At 45.2% G+C, this 22,557-nt stretch overlaps 1 protein-coding gene across 1 annotated transcript in view; it reads right to left on the bottom strand.

Annotated features, from left to right (window-relative positions):
* Nucleotides 1-22,557, bottom strand: part of SLC17A5 (solute carrier family 17 member 5) — an 80,454-nt gene that overhangs the window by 31,377 nt on the left and 26,520 nt on the right. Inside the window, exons 2-4 of the mRNA XM_075338436.1 lie at nt 16,295-16,491; nt 2,010-2,243; nt 69-156 (exon numbers count right to left, since the gene is read on the bottom strand). Coding sequence (XP_075194551.1) covers nt 69-156; nt 2,010-2,243; nt 16,295-16,491 — 519 coding nt within the window. The remainder of the gene's footprint in view (nt 1-68; nt 157-2,009; nt 2,244-16,294; nt 16,492-22,557) is intronic.

Raw genomic sequence — 22,557 nt, 5'->3', positions numbered from 1 at the left:
ACTACACAGTGATTTGAGGCATATGATCGTTCACTGCTTTAATGACTGAACAGTTTCCTTATACTCACCTGCATAAGACAGACTTAAAAGTCTGCTACGCTCGAGAGGTGGGGCCCAAGATGACCACATTGCATGCATGGCTGGAAAGGTCACACCCTGCATAAACAGAATATTTTACGGAGCATGACAAACATTTTCATTTCTTAAAGGTAATACAAATGTGCTCACAAACATAACCAGGTTCTAATGGAAATGGCTAAGTGTGGTGAGAACACAGATACTGATAACAGTAAGTTGTTACAGAGGAGAAAAAGAAAAAAAACAAAATAAAAACAAAAAAACCCACAACACTGTTTTTTTTTATGAAGTTGCCTTCCAAAACTAGAATAATAAGGAATTAAAGAAAAAAAAAATGATAATACCCGATTGCCACCGCACCAGGGCAATCGGAAGAGCTGGGTAAAGTGCGGAGGTTGTCACACCTAATGGATGCAACAATCCTTGGCGGCTGCGGGCTGCTATTTTTAGGCTGGGGCGGCCCAATAAGCATGGACCTCCCCAGCCTGAGAATACCAGCCCCCAGCTGTTGGGCTTTTTCATGGCTGAGATCAAAACTGGAGGGACAGCACACCACTTTTTAAAATTATTTACTTTAAATAAATACAAAAAGCCGCATGCGATTTCTCTTATTTTGATGCACAGCCAAGATAGGCGCACGCCTGGGGACTGCAGCCTATAGCCATAGACTTTATTTGTGCTGAGTTTCACAATATGTGGGGGCCCTACACCAATTGTTTTACTTATTTATTTTTATACCATGATACAGTGCCTGTGAGTGGCTGCAGTGTGACTGTCACACAGGCTGGGGGAGCATCTGACTGCAACCAATCACAGATGCCAGGACGGCCGGTGGCCAGGGAAAGCAGTGCATATGGATGAGCAAAGACGAGTGGCCGAGAAAGTGAATGGGGAGCTGTGGGAGCAGTTACAGCTGCTCCAGAGCCTTCGTAATTATGAAGCACTTGCTTCATTCTTATATTCTCTTTTGTTTTTTTAATTTTTTAATTTTTTTTTTTAATTTCCGGAGTGCCGGATCCGGATCAATATCTGGACCATAATGAAGGTGACCCTGAGTCACAGAAATGCATAGTTCGTACGTGTATACTACCCCTCCACCTCTGTCACTCATAATATCTTTTTATTGCCTTGCGATGAACTGACTCCAAGTTTTTATATGAAATAAAAATAAAATATATTTTATCCGGAATTGGATTACCGCTGGATCCAATTACTTTACTCTACATTTTAATTTTAATGTTAGATCTAATGACACCGATCCATAATCTTTCTTGGAACATTCAGTTACAGATTGTGTACTACCAACTATGGGATGTAGTGTTAAACATAGAAAGCTTCTTTCTAGATTATCTATTCTCATTAATTGGCTAAAACAATTAATCCCTGCTAAAATTTACTGGCCAAATCATGACTTCAGTTGAACGGTCAGTTTAGACCAACTTGAAACCAATGTTTATAACTACCTTTAAAGGGGTTTTCTGAGCTGAAAACACTGCACTTTGTGACTCTCTGTGACAGCGGAATTATTATAGTGTGCAATGGACTCCCTATCAAACATTCTCCGGTGCTCATTCGCAGAACGAGAGGGTGGTCATGTGACTTTCTTGAATACGATTTGCATACTTTTGGTCACATACTGACCAGTCTTAGCCAGCTTCTCCCAGTGTCCTATTGAGAGAAGCGGATGACAATCTAGTTGCATGTGTCCACACGCATGCAAATCACATGCATTCAGTGACCTCCCACTCATGCAGCGAATACAGGGGAATCATGACAGGGTGCCATGTGAAGAGTCTTCACCAACACTAACAAGGTTGGGCCCATCATTCATTCACAGCAAAGCTCTCACACTGGTTAGAAAAAGTCCAACACGTCCCATGCTCAATACTTTCTGCTGTAAGACCTAAATTCCTCCTAAAATAAATTCTTACCTCTCCAAGTCCTTCCAGTGCTCGAACTGCTATAAGGTACCCAGCACCTAAATCGGCAGCCAACGGCGTTAGTAAGGTGAATACTGCAGTGCCCAGAATGCCGAATCCCAGTAATAGTTTGCCACCAATTCTACCAGCTAGGTATCCACCAGGAATTTGAGTGAGAATGTATCCGTAAAAAAAGGAACCAAGTATCCAGCCTTGGGTATCTGCATCCCAGTCATACTTCTTACCCTTGAATTAAAGTAAGAATAGACATTAACAAAGTGTTTTTAAAGAAACCACGATTATCATACCAGAAAATAGAACAAAAAACACTAACACTTCTCAGAGTTCTTCATTACTCAACTTTCTTTAAAGTATACACTACTGCATCACCAGTCTGTGTGACTATATGTTTTCTTGGACCTTTACTGGTTGAAAGACAACTATACCTATCAGGTATTTAGAACAGCGGTTATGGGGAGAAGTAACTGTGCCCAATGGATGACACTAAACCTCAGACCTTACAGCCTATTCTAAAAAGGAGTCAAAGTCCACCACCTCCTCCTTGGATGCACATTGTGCCGATGCCTCTTGAAGTAATGAGGTAGGAAGAGAGAGAGTAAATATATAGAGAGGAAGGTGCCAAGTATGGGTTAGTCCTTCATTGTTATGCACCTTTGTTACATGGTGCTGTATGAGACGTCCACACATCAGGTCGAGTGGATGACGTCGCCGAGTTCCTCTCAGGAGTGTCACTTGCTTACTCCAGAGCCTAGGGGCATTTAAAGACTCAAAAATCTGAGGTTTCAGTTTTTTAACTTACTCAGAGCCCCAGATTTCTGGCGACTACCACACTGAAGTGTATCTGTCAGAGACACCTTGAAGCCAAACGCCAATACAGCTCAATAACACAATAGAGCAGGACGCTACAAGCTCCCGATCCTACGATTCTTTATCTTGTGGGTCTCAGCCTGCAGCTTATGAGACGTCAACCTATCCACGCTGGCCCATTCTAAGTCAGAAGAGTATATGGGGGCTGCAGTGAACAGGGTAATCATTATTGGGTGAGTAAAAGCTTTGGTGTTTTTATATTATCATCAAACTGTTTATAAAGCGCTGTGAGGTCCATCATCATAATGTGTATAAAGCTGTGGGGCCAAAATATTGTATATAAGGCACTATGGGTGTCATCATACTTTGTGTGAGAGATTATGGGGGAGATAATACTGTGTGTAGGAGAGCTATGGGGTTATAATACTGTGTGTGGAGGGAGACTTACAAACTATATATAGGGGAGTTGTGGGGCCATCATGCTGTGTGTTAGAGAATGTGGGGGGGCTAATGTGATATCATACAGTGTATGGGGGGGATGAGAAAGGCACATTTGTTAGGGAGGCTAGAGGGTTATCATATTGCGTATAGGAGGGCTGTGGGTCTTCATGCGGTGGAAGGGGGCCACTGTAGCAGTATCATACTGTTTTGGGGGGATTTTGGGGATACTGTACATTATGTGGGCACTTACGGTGCAACCTGCATTGATGGGGGCACTGTGGCAGCATGATAATGTGTTGGGGCATTATCGTGTCATCATAATGTGCATGTGGGGGTTCTGCATCATACTCTATGGGGTGCCATGAAAATTACTTTGTAGTGGGTGAGAACACTAGAGAACTTAAGTAAAAATACAATTAAGGTACCGTCACACTAAGCAACGCTCCAGCGATCCCACCAGCGACCTGACCTGGCAGGGATCGCTGGAGCGTAGCTACACGGGTCGCTGGTGAGCTGTCAAACAGGCAGATCTCACCAGCGACCAGCGACGCGTGGAAGCGAAGCTGCGCTTGGTAACTAAGGTAAATATCGGGTAACCAAGCATAATGCTTCGCTGGTTACCAGATATTTACCTTGGTTACCAGCGCTGGCTCCCTGCACTCGTAGCCAGAGTACACATCGGGTTAATAAGCAAACCCAGGGAGCCAGCACAGGCAGCCTGAGAGCGGCGTACGCTGGTAACCAAGGTAAATATCGGGTAACCAAGCAAAGCACTTAGCTTGGTTACCCGATGTTTACTGTGGTTACCAGCGTCCGCAGCTGTCAGAAGCCGGCTCCCTGCACATTCAGTTCGTTGCTCGCTTGCTGTCACACACAGCGATGTGTGCTTCACAGCTGGAGAGCAACAACTAAAAAATGGTCCAGGACATTCAGCAACAACCGGCGACCTCACAGCAGGGGCCAGGTTGTTGCTGGATGTCACACACAGCAACATCGCTAGAAGGATCGCTGTTGCGTCACAAAAACCATGACTCAGCAGCGATGTTGCTAGCGATGTTGCTTAGTGAGACATGGTCTTTAAGCTATGTTCACACAGGGAGTTTTTGCAGCATTTTTTAGCATGTTTGTTTTCCTTGGTTTTATGCAAATCCATGCTAATAAAACTCTGCTTTCACAGTCCCAGCAAAGCCTATGAGATTCCAGAAATCTCATGCACAGACACACAAAACACCTGCGTTTTTTTCCTGACTGTTTTGTCAACCTCCTTGGTTTTTGTGTGGTGAAATTGCAAAATAAAAAAAAAAGTGCAATTACACGATTGTTTTGAATTGTCTCTCCAGTAAAGGAGACAAACTCTAGCACAGCGCCACCTATTGGAAGTAGCGATCCTAAAAGTCACAAGTGGATTTTCGACAATCCTTTGCAATATGACTCAGGATATATAAGCCAGATCAGAATCCCAATTTGCAGACACGGTGTTTCGGGGTGCTTGCCCCTCGTCAGTGCAAAGTATGGGGGTGTCTGATCTGGCTCATGAGAAAGCTATGTGGGGACCACGGGGGAACACTATTCTCCTTAAGGAGACTTTGCAAGCCAGTCTGGCTGCCAGGTAAGGGGACTTATAGCTGCAATGCGCCTAAAATTCCACGGGGGAACACTATTCTCCTTAAGGAGACTTTGCAAGCCAGTCTGGCTGCCAGGTAAGGGGACTTATAGCTGCAATGCCCCTCTGGGAAATATTCAAATTGTCTCTCCAGTAAAGGAGACAAACTCTAGCACAGCGCCACCTATTGGAAGTAGCGATCCTAAAAGTCACAAGTGGATTTTCGACAATCCTTTGCAATATGACTCAGGATATATAAGCCAGATCAGAATCCCAATTTGCAGACACGGTGTTTCGGGGTGCTTGCCCCTCGTCAGTGCAAAGTATGGGGGTGTCTGATCTGGCTCATGAGAAAGCTATGTGGGGACCACGGGGGAACACTATTCTCCTTAAGGAGACTTTGCAAGCCAGTCTGGCTGCCAGGTAAGGGGACTTATAGCTGCAATGCCCCTAAAATTCCACGGGGGAACACTATTCTCCTTAAGGAGACTTTGCAAGCCAGTCTGGCTGCCAGGTAAGGGGACTTATAGCTGCAATGCCCCTCTGGGAAATATTCAAATTGTCTCTCCAGTAAAGGAGACAAACTCTAGCACAGCGCCACCTATTGGAAGTAGCGATCCTAAAAGTCACAAGTGGATTTTCGACAATCCTTTGCAATATGACTCAGGATATATAAGCCAGATCAGAATCCCAATTTGCAGACACGGTGTTTCGGGGTGCTTGCCCCTCGTCAGTGCAAAGTATGGGGGTGTCTGATCTGGCTCATGAGAAAGCTATGTGGGGACCACGGGGGAACACTATTCTCCTTAAGGAGACTTTGCAAGCCAGTCTGGCTGCCAGGTAAGGGGACTTATAGCTGCAATGCCCCTAAAATTCCACGGGGGAACACTATTCTCCTTAAGGAGACTTTGCAAGCCAGTCTGGCTGCCAGGTAAGGGGACTTATAGCTGCAATGCCCCTCTGGGAAATATTCAAATTGTCTCTCCAGTAAAGGAGACAAACTCTAGCACAGCGCCACCTATTGGAAGTAGCGATCCTAAAAGTCACAAGTGGATTTTCGACAATCCTTTGCAATATGACTCAGGATATATAAGCCAGATCAGAATCCCAATTTGCAGACACGGTGTTTCGGGGTGCTTGCCCCTCGTCAGTGCAAAGTATGGGGGTGTCTGATCTGGCTCATGAGAAAGCTATGTGGGGACCACGGGGGAACACTATTCTCCTTAAGGAGACTTTGCAAGCCAGTCTGGCTGCCAGGTAAGGGGACTTATAGCTGCAATGCCCCTAAAATTCCACGGGGGAACACTATTCTCCTTAAGGAGACTTTGCAAGCCAGTCTGGCTGCCAGGTAAGGGGACTTATAGCTGCAATGCCCCTCTGGGAAATATTCAAATTGTCTCTCCAGTAAAGGAGACAAACTCTAGCACAGCGCCACCTATTGGAAGTAGCGATCCTAAAAGTCACAAGTGGATTTTCGACAATCCTTTGCAATATGACTCAGGATATATAAGCCAGATCAGAATCCCAATTTGCAGACACGGTGTTTCGGGGTGCTTGCCCCTCGTCAGTGCAAAGTATGGGGGTGTCTGATCTGGCTCATCAGAAAGCTATGTGGGGACCACGGGGGAACACTATTCTCCTTAAGGAGACTTTGCAAGCCAGTCTGGCTGCCAGGTAAGGGGACTTATAGCTGCAATGCCCCTAAAATTCCACGGGGGAACACTATTCTCCTTAAGGAGACTTTGCAAGCCAGTCTGGCTGCCAGGTAAGGGGACTTATAGCTGCAATGCCCCTCTGGGAAATATTCAAATTGTCTCTCCAGTAAAGGAGACAAACTCTAGCACAGCGCCACCTATTGGAAGTAGCGATCCTAAAAGTCACAAGTGGATTTTCGACAATCCTTTGCAATATGACTCAGGATATATAAGCCAGATCAGAATCCCAATTTGCAGACACGGTGTTTCGGGGTGCTTGCCCCTCGTCAGTGCAAAGTATGGGGGTGTCTGATCTGGCTCATGAGAAAGCTATGTGGGGACCACGGGGGAACACTATTCTCCTTAAGGAGACTTTGCAAGCCAGTCTGGCTGCCAGGTAAGGGGACTTATAGCTGCAATGCCCCTAAAATTCCACGGGGGAACACTATTCTCCTTAAGGAGACTTTGCAAGCCAGTCTGGCTGCCAGGTAAGGGGACTTATAGCTGCAATGCCCCTCTGGGAAATATTCAAATTGTCTCTCCAGTAAAGGAGACAAACTCTAGCACAGCGCCACCTATTGGAAGTAGCGATCCTAAAAGTCACAAGTGGATTTTCGACAATCCTTTGCAATATGACTCAGGATATATAAGCCAGATCAGAATCCCAATTTGCAGACACGGTGTTTCGGGGTGCTTGCCCCTCGTCAGTGCAAAGTATGGGGGTGTCTGATCTGGCTCATGAGAAAGCTATGTGGGGACCACGGGGGAACACTATTCTCCTTAAGGAGACTTTGCAAGCCAGTCTGGCTGCCAGGTAAGGGGACTTATAGCTGCAATGCCCCTCTGGGAAATATTCAAATTGTCTCTCCAGTAAAGGAGACAAACTCTAGCACAGCGCCACCTATTGGAAGTAGCGATCCTAAAAGTCACAAGTGGATTTTCGACAATCCTTTGCAATATGACTCAGGATATATAAGCCAGATCAGAATCCCAATTTGCAGACACGGTGTTTCGGGGTGCTTGCCCCTCGTCAGTGCAAAGTATGGGGGTGTCTGATCTGGCTCATGAGAAAGCTATGTGGGGACCACGGGGGAACACTATTCTCCTTAAGGAGACTTTGCAAGCCAGTCTGGCTGCCAGGTAAGGGGACTTATAGCTGCAATGCCCCTAAAATTCCACGGGGGAACACTATTCTCCTTAAGGAGACTTTGCAAGCCAGTCTGGCTGCCAGGTAAGGGGACTTATAGCTGCAATGCCCCTCTGGGAAATATTCAAATTGTCTCTCCAGTAAAGGAGACAAACTCTAGCACAGCGCCACCTATTGGAAGTAGCGATCCTAAAAGTCACAAGTGGATTTTCGACAATCCTTTGCAATATGACTCAGGATATATAAGCCAGATCAGAATCCCAATTTGCAGACACGGTGTTTCGGGGTGCTTGCCCCTCGTCAGTGCAAAGTATGGGGGTGTCTGATCTGGCTCATGAGAAAGCTATGTGGGGACCACGGGGGAACACTATTCTCCTTAAGGAGACTTTGCAAGCCAGTCTGGCTGCCAGGTAAGGGGACTTATAGCTGCAATGCCCCTAAAATTCCACGGGGGAACACTATTCTCCTTAAGGAGACTTTGCAAGCCAGTCTGGCTGCCAGGTAAGGGGACTTATAGCTGCAATGCCCCTCTGGGAAATATTCAAATTGTCTCTCCAGTAAAGGAGACAAACTCTAGCACAGCGCCACCTATTGGAAGTAGCGATCCTAAAAGTCACAAGTGGATTTTCGACAATCCTTTGCAATATGACTCAGGATATATAAGCCAGATCAGAATCCCAATTTGCAGACACGGTGTTTCGGGGTGCTTGCCCCTCGTCAGTGCAAAGTATGGGGGTGTCTGATCTGGCTCATGAGAAAGCTATGTGGGGACCACGGGGGAACACTATTCTCCTTAAGGAGACTTTGCAAGCCAGTCTGGCTGCCAGGTAAGGGGACTTATAGCTGCAATGCCCCTAAAATTCCACGGGGGAACACTATTCTCCTTAAGGAGACTTTGCAAGCCAGTCTGGCTGCCAGGTAAGGGGACTTATAGCTGCAATGCCCCTCTGGGAAATATTCAAATTGTCTCTCCAGTAAAGGAGACAAACTCTAGCACAGCGCCACCTATTGGAAGTAGCGATCCTAAAAGTCACAAGTGGATTTTCGACAATCCTTTGCAATATGACTCAGGATATATAAGCCAGATCAGAATCCCAATTTGCAGACACGGTGTTTCGGGGTGCTTGCCCCTCGTCAGTGCAAAGTATGGGGGTGTCTGATCTGGCTCATGAGAAAGCTATGTGGGGACCACGGGGGAACACTATTCTCCTTAAGGAGACTTTGCAAGCCAGTCTGGCTGCCAGGTAAGGGGACTTATAGCTGCAATGCCCCTAAAATTCCACGGGGGAACACTATTCTCCTTAAGGAGACTTTGCAAGCCAGTCTGGCTGCCAGGTAAGGGGACTTATAGCTGCAATGCCCCTCTGGGAAATATTCAAATTGTCTCTCCAGTAAAGGAGACAAACTCTAGCACAGCGCCACCTATTGGAAGTAGCGATCCTAAAAGTCACAAGTGGATTTTCGACAATCCTTTGCAATATGACTCAGGATATATAAGCCAGATCAGAATCCCAATTTGCAGACACGGTGTTTCGGGGTGCTTGCCCCTCGTCAGTGCAAAGTATGGGGGTGTCTGATCTGGCTCATGAGAAAGCTATGTGGGGACCACGGGGGAACACTATTCTCCTTAAGGAGACTTTGCAAGCCAGTCTGGCTGCCAGGTAAGGGGACTTATAGCTGCAATGCCCCTAAAATTCCACGGGGGAACACTATTCTCCTTAAGGAGACTTTGCAAGCCAGTCTGGCTGCCAGGTAAGGGGACTTATAGCTGCAATGCCCCTCTGGGAAATATTCAAATTGTCTCTCCAGTAAAGGAGACAAACTCTAGCACAGCGCCACCTATTGGAAGTAGCGATCCTAAAAGTCACAAGTGGATTTTCGACAATCCTTTGCAATATGACTCAGGATATATAAGCCAGATCAGAATCCCAATTTGCAGACACGGTGTTTCGGGGTGCTTGCCCCTCGTCAGTGCAAAGTATGGGGGTGTCTGATCTGGCTCATGAGAAAGCTATGTGGGGACCACGGCGGAACACTATTCTCCTTAAGGAGACTTTGCAAGCCAGTCTGGCTGCCAGGTAAGGGGACTTATAGCTGCAATGCCCCTAAAATTCCACGGGGGAACACTATTCTCCTTAAGGAGACTTTGCAAGCCAGTCTGGCTGCCAGGTAAGGGGACTTATAGCTGCAATGCCCCTCTGGGAAATATTCAAATTGTCTCTCCAGTAAAGGAGACAAACTCTAGCACAGCGCCACCTATTGGAAGTAGCGATCCTAAAAGTCACAAGTGGATTTTCGACAATCCTTTGCAATATGACTCAGGATATATAAGCCAGATCAGAATCCCAATTTGCAGACACGGTGTTTCGGGGTGCTTGCCCCTCGTCAGTGCAAAGTATGGGGGTGTCTGATCTGGCTCATGAGAAAGCTATGTGGGGACCACGGGGGAACACTATTCTCCTTAAGGAGACTTTGCAAGCCAGTCTGGCTGCCAGGTAAGGGGACTTATAGCTGCAATGCCCCTAAAATTCCACGGGGGAACACTATTCTCCTTAAGGAGACTTTGCAAGCCAGTCTGGCTGCCAGGTAAGGGGACTTATAGCTGCAATGCCCCTCTGGGAAATATTCAAATTGTCTCTCCAGTAAAGGAGACAAACTCTAGCACAGCGCCACCTATTGGAAGTAGCGATCCTAAAAGTCACAAGTGGATTTTCGACAATCCTTTGCAATATGACTCAGGATATATAAGCCAGATCAGAATCCCAATTTGCAGACACGGTGTTTCGGGGTGCTTGCCCCTCGTCAGTGCAAAGTATGGGGGTGTCTGATCTGGCTCATGAGAAAGCTATGTGGGGACCACGGGGGAACACTATTCTCCTTAAGGAGACTTTGCAAGCCAGTCTGGCTGCCAGGTAAGGGGACTTATAGCTGCAATGCCCCTAAAATTCCACGGGGGAACACTATTCTCCTTAAGGAGACTTTGCAAGCCAGTCTGGCTGCCAGGTAAGGGGACTTATAGCTGCAATGCCCCTCTGGGAAATATTCAAATTGTCTCTCCAGTAAAGGAGACAAACTCTAGCACAGCGCCACCTATTGGAAGTAGCGATCCTAAAAGTCACAAGTGGATTTTCGACAATCCTTTGCAATATGACTCAGGATATATAAGCCAGATCAGAATCCCAATTTGCAGACACGGTGTTTCGGGGTGCTTGCCCCTCGTCAGTGCAAAGTATGGGGGTGTCTGATCTGGCTCATGAGAAAGCTATGTGGGGACCACGGGGGAACACTATTCTCCTTAAGGAGACTTTGCAAGCCAGTCTGGCTGCCAGGTAAGGGGACTTATAGCTGCAATGCCCCTAAAATTCCACGGGGGAACACTATTCTCCTTAAGGAGACTTTGCAAGCCAGTCTGGCTGCCAGGTAAGGGGACTTATAGCTGCAATGCCCCTCTGGGAAATATTCAAATTGTCTCTCCAGTAAAGGAGACAAACTCTAGCACAGCGCCACCTATTGGAAGTAGCGATCCTAAAAGTCACAAGTGGATTTTCGACAATCCTTTGCAATATGACTCAGGATATATAAGCCAGATCAGAATCCCAATTTGCAGACACGGTGTTTCGGGGTGCTTGCCCCTCGTCAGTGCAAAGTATGGGGGTGTCTGATCTGGCTCATGAGAAAGCTATGTGGGGACCACGGGGGAACACTATTCTCCTTAAGGAGACTTTGCAAGCCAGTCTGGCTGCCAGGTAAGGGGACTTATAGCTGCAATGCCCCTAAAATTCCACGGGGCAACACTATTCTCCTTAAGGAGACTTTGCAAGCCAGTCTGGCTGCCAGGTAAGGGGACTTATAGCTGCAATGCCCCTCTTGGAAATATTCAAATTGTCTCTCCAGTAAAGGAGACAAACTCTAGCACAGCGCCACCTATTGGAAGTAGCGATCCTAAAAGTCACAAGTGGATTTTCGACAATCCTTTGCAATATGACTCAGGATATATAAGCCAGATCAGAATCCCAATTTGCAGACACGGTGTTTCGGGGTGCTTGCCCCTCGTCAGTGCAAAACGATTGTTTTGGTGTTTTTTATTTACTGTGTTCAATACATAGTAAAACTGACCTGACATTATGATTCCCCCAGGTCAGTATAAGTTTGTAGATACAAAACATGTATAGTTTTACTTTTCTCTAAGTGGCGAAAAAAAATAAAAAATTGTGCTTTTGTTGCCATTTTGTCTGACCAGTAACGTTTTAACAACTTTTCGGGATCTGGGGCTCAGTATTGGCTTATTTTTTGGGTTTTGAGCTGACATTTTTAATTATACTATTCTTGGGTACTGACCGAAACTCCGAGGTCATGCGCACTGAACCGAAATCCAGAGTCAGACGCGATGGTGGCGGAGAGGTGAGTGAGATCATCCTGTGATGCTGCACATTCATTAGCATGTTAGCACGCCCACAGGGACATACTAATATGCTAATGGGGGCAACTGGCCGGGAACTAAAGCCCAGGGGGCTAGTCCCCTCGCTCATTAGCATACGGTAAAAGATCTTTAAAAATACTTTTTCTAAAGATCACTTTATCTATGCTAGTGTATACAGCAGGGGTGGGGAACCTCCGGCCCGCGGGCCGTATACAGCCCATGACGACTTTTTATGCGGCCCCCTGGGCACATTCCCGGGGACCGCATTGCTCTGGCGGCAGCCGCGCTTTTCTCAGCTGCCGGCCCTTTAAATCCCACTGCATGATGCCCTGTGGGTAGATGATAGAATGTAAGGGCTTCATCCAGATCCTGGCTTCAGCCCGTACATTCTAAACAGACTCACTACTAAACGCTAGAATGTACAGGCTCTTTCCAGGACCTGACTGCAGCCCATACATTCTAGGCTTAACCCCGCCCTGTGCTAGCATGCTCTGGTGGGCGGGGTAAGCAGCACGCTGCGATAAAGTCACAGAAGAGCTGCAGCAGATTTACCAGCCTCCCGGACCTGTGCTGTGTGTGACTCCTCCCCCCACCCCAGTACTGTGAGTACTCAACCCATTGCTGCCCCCCCCGCTCAGTGCTGTGTACCCCCTCGTGCTGTGTGTACCCCCCTTGTGCTGTGTGTACCCCTAGTAATGTGTACCCCTCAGTGCTGTGTACCCCCAGTACAGTGTGTACCCCTAATGCTGTGTGTAACCCTAATACTGTGTACCCCCAGTGCTGTGTGTAACCCCCAGTGCTGTGTACCCCCTTGTATAGTGTGTACCCCCTAATGCTGTGTGTACCCCTAGTACTGTGTACACCCCAGTGCTGTGTGTACCCAAAGTAATGTGTACCCCCTAGTACAGTGTGTACCCCCTAGTACAGTATGTACCCCTTAGTACAGTATGTACCCCCTAGTACAGTGTGTACCCCCTAGTACAGTGTGTACCCCCTAGTACAGTGTGTACCCCCTAGTACAGTGTGTACCCCCTCAGCGCTGTGTAACCTCCCACTGCTGTCCGTGTCCCCCAGTGCTTTCTGTAGCCCCCTGGGTGATGTCTATGCTCCCCCAGTGCTGTCCGCACCACCTAATGCTGTCCATGCTGCCACCAGTGCTGTCCATGCCATGGTCAGTGCTGTCCGTGCCCCCCACTGCTCTGTGCCACCCCTCAGTACTGTGTACCCCCCCCCAAGTGCTCTGTACTCGTCACTGCTGTCTGTACCCTCTCACTGCTGTCTATGCCCCCCAGTGCAGTCCGTGCCCTCCTGGAGATGTCTATGCTCCCCCAGTCCTGTCTGTGCCTCCCTAGTGATGCCACCTAGTGCTGTCCGTGCCTCTGCCAGTGCTGTCCTTGTCCCCAGTCATGTCTATGCCATCACCATGGCTGTCCATGCCCCTCCTGTGATGTACATGCCCCAGCCCCTCCTGTGATGTACATGCCCCAGCCCCTCCTGTGATGTACATGCCCCAGCCCCTCCTGTGATGTACATGCCCCAGCCCCTCCTGTGATGTACATGCCCCAGCCCCTCCTGTGATGTACATGCCCCAGCCCCTCCTGTGATGTACATGCCCCCGCCCCTCCTGTGATGTACATGCCCCAGCCCCTCCTGTGATGTACATGCCCTCGCCCCTCCTGTGATGTACATGCACCAGCCCCTCCTGTGATGTGTACTCCCAGTGTCTCCTGTAATTTATGTGCCCCAGCGTCTCCTGTGATGTGTATGCCCCCAGCATCTCCAGACCAAGACAAACCTGGAAAAGCAGTTGTGAGAAACAAGATGATCAATATCACCGAACATCACAGCCACACCAAAGAGAAGCTCCAGCCACCACAGTAGAGGTGAGTTAATTGTTTGACCAAATATAGCCGGTTATTGTCAAGTTGATAATTTGGTGCGGCCCCGATGGTTGGTAGAAAATTCCAAATGGCCCCCGGCAGTAAAAAGGTTCCCCATCCCCGGTATACAGGGACGGTTAGGCAGGGATTAGTAATATGCACCAAGAACAGCTTGTGGTTCTGGGTGCATATTGACCTGACAGGTTCCCTTTAACCCTGCATTACGCAACAAGTTTATCCTGGATCTGTGAGTTGTGTTTCTTGTTTTTCGTGATGCTGCTGGATCCCTGATGTTCTCAAACACACCTGAGGCCTTCACAGAACAGCTGTACTTACATTGAGAACAAATTACACACAGGTGGACTCAATTTACTAATTAGGTGACTTCTGGAGGCAATATGCCACTCAGAATTTTATTTAGCAGCATCAGACTAGGGGGGCTTAATACAAATGTATGTTACAATTTATACATTTATATTTTAAAAACATTTAGAAAACCTTGTATCATTTCCTTTACATGTCACAAAATCTTCCTACTGTAATTTGTGTTGGTATATCACATAAAATCCCAATAAATTTTATTTGTTTGTGGGTGTAACGTGAAAAAAATATGGAAAAGTTCACAAGGTTTGAATTCTTTTTCAAGGCACTAAGTCACCGTACTGTATATAACAAACAAAGGGAACATGTCACCATTTTTTTCTTGACTTAACCAAAAGTATCACCTTCTGCAGCTACTGAGCTGCATTCTATGAAGGTGCACCTTGTTCCGTGACTTCCCTTGCAGACCCCAGAAATACCTTTATAAACCTTGAGGCAGAGCTAAGTGCACATGCGTGAGAATTAGGTTGGGTATGAGGATGGCACAGGTTACATCATCCACATTGTCGGCCATAATCTCGTGCCTGCGCAAAAACCCTCAATGGATCACGCAAGCGTACCTATGTTTTCTGCTCTGCCGGCGATGGGGCAGAGCAAATTGCACCTGCGCAAGCTGGGAATGACTGCACAGGCGCCAGATTTTGCAGAGCAACTTGCATGATGAGGGAGGTGTCACCCACAACAATCATGAAAGGAGGACGGCAAACAATGGCAGAAGGAGAGACAGGAGCTGAAGAAAAGGACGCCCATCCGACCAGAACGGTTAATTTACATATGTGGCAGCAGATTTTATAATGGTATTTTTGGCGTCTGCACGGGGAGTCAGGGAACAAAGTGCACCTTCATAGAATGTGGCCCAGGAGCTCCAGAAGGTGATAATTTTGGTTCAATTCTGAAAAAAACTGGAGACAGGTTCCCTTTAACCTCTTACATGTAGTGGTATTATTTGGGCCATGTATAGTGGTCATGTTATTAATGGTCTATATATAGTGTAGTGTGTAGGTAATATTTATTTACTATATAGCAGTGGTCATAATGTAGTGGTAATTAGAGTTGAGCGGACTGCCAATAATCCGGGTCCAGCGGATCAGCGGCAGGTTAACCAAGAAGTCCGGATCCGATCCGGAATCCGGGCCCATATATATGTCAATGGGGAGAGCGAGAGCGAGAGAGCGGAAAAAAAGAAAAAAATTGCCAAATCCGGATCGTGCACCTGGAATCCCACGTCCGGGTCGGACTTGGATCTGCCGCTCAAGCCGCGGGGATCCGGATTTTGCCGGTCCGGGTCTGCTCAACACTAGTGGTAATATTTATTTTATAGGAGCAATATGGGTATACAGTAATAGAGACAGACAAACAGACAAACAGACAGATCTTAAATGGTGCGAAAGTTGTATGGGGAGATATGCATTTTGGGTCTGATGCTCCAAATCTTTTAAGACTAGCAACACTGCCTGCTTCAGACATGTGTCCTACATCAATATCACCATAATCAAACAAAACCAGTGAAATAAAAGTTACCATGTCATTTTTACAGAAAAGTGAACATTGTAAGAAAAAAAAAAAAAAAAAAAAACAAACACACACTGGCATAATTGCTATATTTTTTTTGTCAATTCCACCCCATTTGGATTTTTTATTCCCCTCATTTTCAAAACATCATATTGTAAAATGAATGGTGTGATTGAAAAAAACATGTCCTCAAAAAACTATGTTGATAGAAAAATAAAGTTATAGCTTTTGGAAAGAGAAGAGGAAAATAACTAAGGCAGAAAAAAAATGGTTGAGTATCCAAGGGTTTAAGAAAGGAAGAAATAATAAAGCACAATACAGAAATGATACAGAAATTCCTTTCTGACTGACACAGATTAAAAGTACACTTTAATAATGGAAGTGTTCTTACCGTGGAATTATGAGGTTTGCTGGGTGAAACCGAATGGTCAGGGCACACACTGGTACTTCGGTTTACTTGTTCACTCGATGTTGAATTTACCATATCCACCAGCGCTACACTTAAATTTACCCGTAGTGCGTACAACATGAAGAAGCCAAGTAATGCCAACACTGCCAAGTTGTAGCGCGCAGAACAACACGCAGGCACTGAAACACAAAAAGACATTTTTCATGTGAACAGTCATGGAGAATAAAATGGAGACGATTGTGTGTATGAGGAGCAGGACAAGTTTTCCAGCCCAGGTAATGATGACATTTACTGTTCTATTTACTTAGCAAGCCAAATGTGTACAGAGAGCAAGCCAGGCATAAACACGGATGTAACCGATAGTGCATGAGGCACACTATTCACAAGAGGAAAAAGTGCATCCATATACACGCGTGCGATGACCCCTTCCGAGACTCATCACATATATCAGCCATGCTAGGCACTAGATTTTCCATATTGCTCAGTATATTAGTTATTATATTATAAGTATATTAAAAGGCCATTCCAGCTATTTATGAATGTAAGAGAGGAACAAGTATGAACTCGGCACCAATTCCATAATCATAAGGAATTCTCTGGTTTTATTTATTCAGTCCGAAACGCGTAAAGCTTACCCTGTCAGTCACTTTTGTACTGTGCGTATCTGGATGGAATTTTAAGAAAATATTTTTTCAATAAAGGACCAAAGATTTTTTTTTATGGAATTGGTGCCGAGTTCATACTTGTTCCTCTTTTATTCCTGTTATACCGGTGTGGACTAGCCGGCGGACTGCGAACACCCTGGAGCATATGTAGGGGACAGGTGAGCCGAAAAAAACTCTTTTTTTTCTTACACATTTATGAATGTGTGTTGCTACTTTGTGTTTTTGAGTATTAAAAAACAAACAAAATGAAATGTCTCCTCAAACAGACCTATTGGTAATTAATGTTATATAGCTAGAGCTGCCCACAGTGGCCCAATGTGACTAGTAAGATAGGACTAGCAAAAACCTAACTATTGTAAACTTTACATTATTGTCATTTACCTAAAGGAAGCACAATGAAATAATTTGGCTATGCACCAATCTTTACATTTACGGCTACATGTGATTCACATCAATCATATGGGAAGGCAGCAGTTTATGGGAAAACCTGATGACAGGTTCACTTTCATATATCTTTATGCTGGTTGGAGCGGTTTTTTTATACAGATCATCAAATGCACAGGATAGACAACAGGTTATATCATACTGTAGATATCACTAGAGGGAACTAACTGTGTTATTCAGTTCAATATGTAACAGTATCTAGGAGGATCCTAACCTACCTTTGTATCAGAAAAGCAAAGCTCCAATCATAAAGTCATAAGAAACTAGCCCAGAATTTTGTGCTTTATTTATTCACTAGCTGGAGTAGCCAGCGTTGCCCGGGATCGCAACTGTCTCGCTGTTACTCCCAGTCTCTGTTTGTCTGCTTCATTCTGTATGGGTACAGTTCCACTTGTGCATAGCTTTCCATGCGAGAGCATCGGAAGTGATATGCTAATGGGTCATGCGACTGTGATGCGATCTTGCGATCGTATCACAGATGTGGAGAAGATGGAGGGAACACTTTCTCCCCATCTCCTCTGCTGCCTGTCTCTGCGTACATCGCACTTCGGTCGGATGACATGCGAGTGCAGTGCGATGTTTCACACACTCCCATAGACTTATATGGGGGGGGTGTGAGCAGAGACTCGCTGCAAAACACAGCATGCTGAGATTCATTCCGCATGCCACTATGGCATGAGAAATCAATCGCAGATGCACGCTGCCCCATAGTTTTGCACTGGTGTGAGTGCAATCTGATGTTTTATCAGATTGCACTTGTTCGGGCAAAACGCAAGTGGAACCGAACCTTATCTCTGCCTGCTTCTGTCTTGCTCTCCCCGTCTGTCTCTCTCGCTCTCCCAGTCTGCCTCTGTGTGTCTGTGTCTATGTCTGTATGTCTGTCTGTTTCTCTCTATCCGTCTCTCCACAGAAATCATATTACCTCACACATAAGCTTCTTATACTAAGAATGTCCTTTGTTGCCTATAGCAACCAATCACAGCTCCTATTAATGACCTGTAGCTCCCAGCTCCATTGACTTTAATGGAGGCAGGTTTTCTGGAGAGTACCTGTAAAGCACGGGGTTAAATTTTCTCGTCAAAACATAGTCTATGACGTTCCCTCATGAGAGTCACATGAGGTGTCTGTGCAAAATTTTGTGATAGTAAATGTGACGGTGTGAATTCCTTTAGCGGACATACACACAGACATACATACATACACTCAGCTTTATATGTTGGATTTTTAAAGAAAAAAAACTCGAGTTGAGGATAAAGGTTTGCCAGACTCTGGTTCAGCAGCCACGTTGGTAGTCCAAGGCTGCCAGACCAAAGACCTGTGAAAGTCCTACGTGCCCCTTCTGATTGGTAGAGTAGAAGAAACACTGCAAATAAAATTAGTTACAAGATGTAACCAAAAGGGAGTAATATGCTCACCTGGCCGGGTTGTGCAAGCACAACCACTTCATACACTTGAAACAGGCTGCTGCTGACCCACAAAATGGAGGAGTAAGGCTATGTGCGCACGTTGCGTACTGGCCCTGCAGAAATTTCTGCAGCGATTTGAACAGCACACGTGCGCTTCAAATCGCTGCAGAAACAAAAGCCGATTTCATGCGCTCTGCATATAGCCCCTCCCATAGACAGAGCGGGGACTGTATGCAGAGCGCACGAAAGAAGTGACATGTCACTTCTTAGAACGCGCGCTTCGGGCAGCAGCCGAAGCGCTGCGCTCTAATACGCCACGTGCGCACGTCTCCTGCATAATCTCCATAGATTATGCAGGGGACGCGGGTCGCATGCAGTTACGCTGCGGTGCAGATCGCAGCATAACTGCATGCAAATACGCAACGTGTGCACATAACCTAATACAACTGGAATAGAAGGGGTTAAATCCTGTTCTGTCTGGAGGTTATAAATTGATGAATTTGATCACTGCATGAATAGAAAGTGGTTTATTTGTCAACGTAATTTGAAGTATCACAATTCTCCCTTAGGACAACCACACCTTTTGTGGTTTGTCCCAAGTAAAAACAGTGATACCTTAACACTAGAACTACTGAGGTAGTCATTTTGACTTCTTTGCACTATGTATTTCTATATAGGTGTCACGAGTCCAGTAATTCTAGTGTTAAAACGCGTTGACAAAAAACGCTTCCTATTCATACGTGATCGTATTCATCAATTTATAACCTCCAGGCAGAGCAGTATTTAACCCCTTCAATTCAAACTGTATTACTCTTCTGATTAGTACGGACAATACGCCATCATTGTGATGTATGCATGACGTTGGTATGGGCCCACTAATCAGAAGAGTCCTCAAAAATACCAGCAGAATAGAGGGTGCTCGCAAGGCTTTGGTCCGGCGGCCATAGACTACCGACAATATGGCAACTGGAACAGCGTCTTGTGGCTTGTTCTGCTCAAATCTACAAAAACAAAAAAAAATACTCAGGAGTAGGCATACATTTTTAATTAAGCCAAAAACAAAACAAATATTTTGACAAGGTTTGTTTTTAAAAAGCTGTTAAAAATATATTTTCATAAAATATGAATGGTTGTATATTCATAGTAAATGGAGTATAAATGTCAGCATTTGCCTTCATAGGAATTAATCAGGCATTGTTAATAAATGCTGTATAAGGATAAGTTCACACAGTGACTTTTTCGTGGCGTTTTTACGCGTTTTTCGGGTGCGTTTTTGGCCTCAGAACTGCATGACTTTGCTTCCCCAGCAAAGTCTATGAGTTTTCATTTTTGCTGTCCGCACACAACTTTTTTTTTAAGCTGCGTTTTTGAGCTTAAAAAAAAAATAAAAAAAATGGACATGTCAATTCTTTCCTGCGTTTTTCTGCGTTTTCCCCCCCATGCAATGCATTGGAAAAACGCAGAGATCAAAAACGCAGCAAAAATGCAGCCAAAAACGCACCAAATCGCGGTAAAAATGCATGCGCGTTTTTTTCCCGCTGGTGCGTTTTTGTGTGTTTTTAGCGGCCAAAAAGGCACAAAAACGCAGCGTTAAAAAAACGCAGCGTGTGCACATAGCCTAAGAAGTACCAGTACAGTACTGACAAGACTAGGAACAGTTAGTAAACAGGTGTAAACATCCAACCATAGAGATTACATGGTCAACCTTGGCTGCCCCTGATCACTAGGAGGACACAGAAGCCATTGGAGTCACAGCCATCAGATGAGCTATCTGCTGGATTTGCCTGTCAACAGCATTTTACTTAGAAGGGTGATACTGAGAAGTTGCCAAAACTAAAATCAAGAATATTTTTTAATAAAATTACAAAATAATTTTCAGGTGAAAACATGCATTTTTCTAAAAGAGAGAAAAAAGGATCCAGATGTGAACATACCCTATGCACCAGGACTCAAGACAAAGAAAATATATGTATACACAAAAAAAAAAACAACAATTGAAGAGCCATCAGTTGCAGACCAGACAATGCAGGAAAACTAAAAAGGAATTGCAATGATAAATGAATAAAATCATTTTGTCTTACTTTTTTGTTTCTTGCAGACGATCAAATGGGTACAGCATCTGCTAACAGAATACGTTACTGGATTCATTCCACTAGCTAATTCTTGGCAATGGGCTGGACATTGCATAGGAACTGAGAAGCTAATTAAAAAGGGAAACCTGCAGGTCTGGTTTATCTCAAGGATAATGAAAGATGAACCTTTCTGTTTACATATATGAATATATGAGACAAACAGAATTTACTTTATGGTTTTTCATAATGTGAATGACGACAATTGTCTTGTGTAAATGAACATTAATGAGCTCATTTATAAAATTAATTTGGAAATGAGCATTAACAGGATACCGGTATAAACTTTATTATTTAATGTGTTTGTATACACACACATAGAAAATTACAACAATACGAGCCTCTACATGGAGACTCTGCAGAGCCCATAGATTTTCTATGGGATTCAGGTCTGAAGAAAGTGCAGGCAACTCCATTTGAGATACCCCAGTCTCCAGCAGCCGCTCCCTAATGATTGCAACCTCGATGAGCTGGAGCACTGTCACCCATGAAGATGAAAATTAGCCTTGTGCTTTTCATTCAAAGGCACAATGACTGGATTAATGATGTTATGCAAGTAGAAGGGGCTTGTCATTGTACCATTCATACATTTTAGGGCAGTTCTGTATTGACTAAACACACCTGTCCTCACTAACACCAGCACCACTATTGGCTCGTCTGCTTACAAGTGTGGCTGATGGCTATCGCTCTCCTTGAGGTCTCCAACGTTATTGGTTGCCATCATTTTGACTCAGCTTGAATCGACTTTCATCAGTGAACTGCACTGAGGCCCAATGGTCCCTCGTCCAGAAAGATGATGACGCCTGTACCTGATGGTGTGGTCAGTTCCCCTTGCAGGTTCTCTAGTACGCAGACCATGCTGATGTAAACTGTTTTAAATGGTCTGACATTACGTTTGGGTGCCTCTCACTTCCCTTAAAAAAGGTTTTCCACTAATAATGTAATCCCCTTTCTTTTATCCTAACTCTTCCTAACTACCACTTTCCTAATATACTTCTATCTACTTTTCTCTTGTAAGCTTATGTCTAAAAGTCTGGTAAATGCCTTTGTTGTTGTAGCTTTGCAACTTCAGACCAGGATTGGACCAACTGAGCAGGGGCACATCACTGCTGGGAGCTGAGAGGGTAGTGAAGTGTGATCTGGGCATACGTGCCCAAACTGCTGTCACTCGCAGAGAAGCAGCCACACCAGCCCAGTAATGTGCCCTACAAAGTTGGTCAGATTCCAGTCTGCAGCCAGAAGTATCAAAGCTACAACAATAAAAGGTATTTGTGACCCTCTTACAGATAAAATTACAGGACCAGAGTAAATAGCAAAAGTATATTATTAAACTGTTAGTTAGGAAGAGTTAGGATAAAAGAAAGGTGATCACAATAGTAGTAGAAAACCTCTTTAAATGTGCTTGGATTTGTGTGGCATTCATCATTCAGTTCCAAAGGGCATTATTCACAATGAAGCGGTCATCAGTGTTGATGTCCACTTTTATGCCTGTGTCTTTTCCAGTTTCTCTGTGACTCTGTTGAAACCAGTGCCATTTGTAACTCATAAGCTCCTAAAAAAAATTAGTTTTTTTTCCCACTGAATATTATTGTATTAGGAGT

The sequence above is a fragment of the Anomaloglossus baeobatrachus genome, chromosome 3, assembly GCF_048569485.1.
Source record: "Anomaloglossus baeobatrachus isolate aAnoBae1 chromosome 3, aAnoBae1.hap1, whole genome shotgun sequence".
Lineage (NCBI taxonomy): Eukaryota > Metazoa > Chordata > Amphibia > Anura > Aromobatidae > Anomaloglossus > Anomaloglossus baeobatrachus.
The sequence above is the reverse complement of the archived record's forward strand: the minus strand, read 5'-3'. Positions and strand labels throughout refer to the sequence as shown.